The sequence below is a fragment of the Belonocnema kinseyi genome, chromosome 9, assembly GCF_010883055.1.
Source record: "Belonocnema kinseyi isolate 2016_QV_RU_SX_M_011 chromosome 9, B_treatae_v1, whole genome shotgun sequence".
Classification (NCBI taxonomy): domain Eukaryota; kingdom Metazoa; phylum Arthropoda; class Insecta; order Hymenoptera; family Cynipidae; genus Belonocnema; species Belonocnema kinseyi.
The window spans coordinates 49703403-49707456 of NC_046665.1; the positions used below are offsets into that span (position 1 = coordinate 49703403).

The 4054-nt window shown below is 28.2% G+C and overlaps 1 protein-coding gene across 1 annotated transcript; it reads left to right on the forward strand.

Moving 5' to 3' along the window:
- The first annotated feature begins 2945 nt into the window (after positions 1 to 2945).
- Positions 2946 to 3771, forward strand: LOC117180227 (glycerol kinase-like). Its single transcript, XM_033372613.1, has 2 exons — positions 2946 to 3100; positions 3261 to 3771. Exons 1-2 carry the CDS (start codon positions 3001 to 3003, stop codon positions 3398 to 3400), a joined length of 240 nt encoding a protein of 79 aa, XP_033228504.1. The 5' UTR covers positions 2946 to 3000; the 3' UTR covers positions 3401 to 3771.
- The last annotated feature ends 283 nt before the right edge of the window (positions 3772 to 4054 follow it).

Sequence of the window (4054 nt, forward strand, 5' to 3'; positions counted from 1 at the left end):
ACACGTAAACTCAGAAGATGTGGACTGTGACTGCACCATATATCTAGTCGGGAGTGGTGCTGATTGAAAACAGATGATTTGGAGCGATTCGCGCGCCATATGATGGTAATTCTAAGGACTTATTGAACTACCCTCGTACGATCCATTGGAGTGGAACCGACGAAATCAGATCCCTGTGTCTACCTAAATAACAAAAAGGGGGAGTTAATGATTATTGTTATTTACGTGGACGATATCCTTGTGATGTGCGAAGACAGTGAAAAGATTGCAAAATTTGCTTGCAATCTAAGAACATTTTTCGAGGTTAAGGATGTCGAGAATCTCAAACGCTGTTTGGGATTGGACTTTACGTATAGCAACAAAGGAATTCTGATAAACCAAAGGACGTATATTAAAGATGTGCTTCATCGATTTGAAATGCAGGACTGCAACCCTGTATCAACTCTTCTAGAAGGGAATGCACTGAAATGCAGCGAAGAGAGTGCTTCGCTACCTAAAAGGGATAAGTGATCTTGGGATTTTCTACAGAAGTGGCGATAGTCCTCTGGACTCTGGAGGGATATGTTGATGCACACTGGGGAGGTTCAATTGACGTCAGGCGATCCTTTACTGGCTATGCTTTTATATTCAACAGTGGGATGGTTTCATGGGACTCCAGAAAGCAACGTACCGTTGCTCTATCATCGACCGAGGCCGAGTATATGGCTTTGAGTGAAGCAGACAAGGAAGCAGTACATCTTGCAAAATTTCTACTAGAACTTGGAGCGTCAAATGTTAAATCAATCAGGATAAAAGTTGATAATTACAGTGCTCAGAAACTAGCAACTAATCCTGTCTATCATGCTCGATCTAAACATATCGACATTAGACATTTTTTGCGAAGTTGTGGAATCAAATCAAGTGCATTTGGAGCACGTAGCACCTGAGGATATGACTGCTGAATTCTTTACTGAGACGTTAACAAAACCAAAACACGATAGATGTATTCGTCTCCTAGGATTAGAAAAAATTTAAGTTTTTTTATTTGGCAGAGTTTGTCTCGAGGGGAAGTATTAGAATTAGAATTTAAATACAATACAATCTCTGTGCTACGATTGTTTGTTGTTTTTTGTCTTACCTTGGTACCCGATCTTGTGTCCTCTTGATTTTTTTTAAGACAAACTGTTCTTACTTAATTATAGTGTACTTCATCGATCAATTCGTACTCTGATCTTTCTAAAAACTTAAAATTAAAAATTAATTTGATAATTCAATTATCAAATTTTTCGTTGAGAATTTATCTTCTTCGGTTTGAAACCCAATTAACTGCTTGAAAGTTTAACTATTTAATTTAATAAACATTCATTTAAATGATTAAAGGTTTAACTGTTTTGTTGAACATTCGTTTTTTGAATACATTTTTTCAGCTTAAAGTTTAAATAAACTATTACATTTTACGTGAAAAACAAATTTTCCGCAAAATAGTTCAATCTTTAACCAGTAAAATCAATTTTCAACAAAGTAATTCAACTTTTTAAAAAACTAGTTAAATTTTCAACCGAAAAGTTTAATTTTTATTTTTAAAAAAATATTCCGAAAACTAGTTAAATTTGCAATAAGTAGAATGAAATTTGAACGAAGTATCTCAACTTTTAACCAAGTAGCTGCATTTCAAAACAAAAAAGATGATTTTGATGTATTTTGTTGAAAATTCGTTCTTTTTTCGAAAAAAGTAATTTACTTAAGTGAAAGTTAAACTAATTTGGTAAAAATTCATTTTACTGTTTGCAGATTTAACTATTTTTCTGACAAATTTGCTTCTAGCTAAAAATTTAACTACTTGGTTGGAAATTGAACTAATTTATTAAAAATTAATTTTTCTGGTTGAAAATTGATATATTTGATCAGAATTGAGTTTTTTCTTAGTTGTGAATTCATGTATTTTGTTGAAAATTGGTTCTTTTTGGGAAAGCAAGTAATTTTTTTGGACAAAAATTTAACTACTTGGTTAAAAGTTAATTTTTTTGTCGAAAATTCAACATTTTTCGTTGGATATTCAACTACTTTGTTGAAAGTTTTGATAAACATTAATTGTTTTGTTTTTTGAAATGTCAACACGTAAAAATTTATCTTTTGTAGTTAAAGCTTCATATATTTTATTGAAAATACATTTTTTTAGGTTGAAAATACTATTATTGTAGTTATAACTTCATTACTTTGTTAGAAATCTCACGATTTTGTTAAAAAGTAATTTTTTCGTTGAAAATTTATATTTTTTAGTTAAAAATTCGATTATTTGAATAAAAATATATCTTTTTAGGTTGAATATTCCACTTTTTTGTTCATAATTTTATTATTTTTCTACCATTTACACGATTTGAGTTTTTGGTGAAAATTTCATCTTTATAAGTAGAAAACTCAACTACTATTTACTTAAAAATTGGTCTTTTTTTTAGAAAATTAATCTTCTTGTTTGAAAATTCGAACTATTTTGTTGAAAATTTTCTTTCTGTCAAAATATAAACTGTTACATATCTTTTTCATTTAAAATTCAACTAGTTGGTTGAAATTTTTTTTTTAGAAAAAAATTCATATTTTTGATTGAAAATGCATCTTTTTAGGTTTAAAATTTCACTATTTTATTCATCAATTCACTATTTTGTAAAAAAATCCAAGTTTTTGTTAAAAGGAATTTTTTGTTGAAAATTTATGATAATAATTAAACTATTTGCTTTAAAATTGAACTATCCTGTTGAAAATGAATCTTTGAATGTTGAAAACTCAACTATTCATTTGAAAACTTTTTGTTTTTTTGAAAATTCGTTTGTTTGTTTGCTTGCTTGTTAAAATATCAAACATAACATTTTTCTTTGAGAATTCATCTTATTCATTGAAAATTTGAGAAATATTTTTCAGTTTCAAAACTACTTTTTAAACCCTATTTTTGCAAAATTATTTGCAAACATAAAATTTAACCATTTTTTCAGGGTTGATGGAGGTGTTTCACGCAATGATTTCGTAATGCAATTACTGTCGGACTTAACGGGATTGGAAGTTGAGAGAGCTAAAGAGACTGAAATGTCAATTTTGGGAGTCGCACTTCTTGCAGGATTGCAATCTGGTAATTAAAAAGATATATATACATATATAATAGGAAATATCTATTTTCTTTCAATAAATATATCAAGAAAAATTAAAAAGTAGAATTTCTACAAAATAAGAAAGAGAAAAAACTTCTTCTAAAAATTGGCTGAAATATAATGAAGCTCATTGAATTTCAGGAACATGGAAAAGTAAAGAAGATTTACCTAAAATTCGCACAATCGACCTTTTCAAGCCAAATAAAGATAGGGGTTTAAAATATGAACCGATTTTTAATCAATGGAACAAAGCAGTTGACAGGTTTAAACAATGGTATTAACTATAACCTTATTGACTGATAAAAAAGTCAGTTTGACTGAATAATTAAAGTACCACAATGCAAAACTCCGTGCCTTAAATAGTATTTCTTAATTAAAAAATTTTAATTTGTCACATTCTATTCAATATCATTTTACATGTTAAATATACACCTACAAGTTTTTAGTAACAAACCTAATGAAAAAATAGATTATCTGCTGGTTGTGAAAATTTTGTATTAATTTATCTTTTTTTTATGTGAACAATTTTAAGGTCAAGCATAGGTAAATAATTTATTTAACTAGATACTCTTCTGAACCATGTGCCTTGCAATTTTTCGTGGCGTAAAAAGTGTAAATAATTTTTTTATATCCAAATATTAATTTATAAGTACATTGTAAATGTAAATATAAACGCACTTGAATATATTTATCAGATTAATTTTTTTGGATTGCTATTTAATATAGACAGGATGTCGACTCACCTGAAAAACCTGGAAATGTCCTAATTTTTTTTAAATCAGGCGATTTTTTCTAGAGCATTCTTAAATTATTTTCAGTTATTCTATAGAATTAAATAATAATGTTTTTTATTTGCCAAAGTGGCTGTATATTACTAGATTTAATTATGTGGTTGAAAAATCTGTTTAATTTTTCGTTGGAAATTAATTTTTATA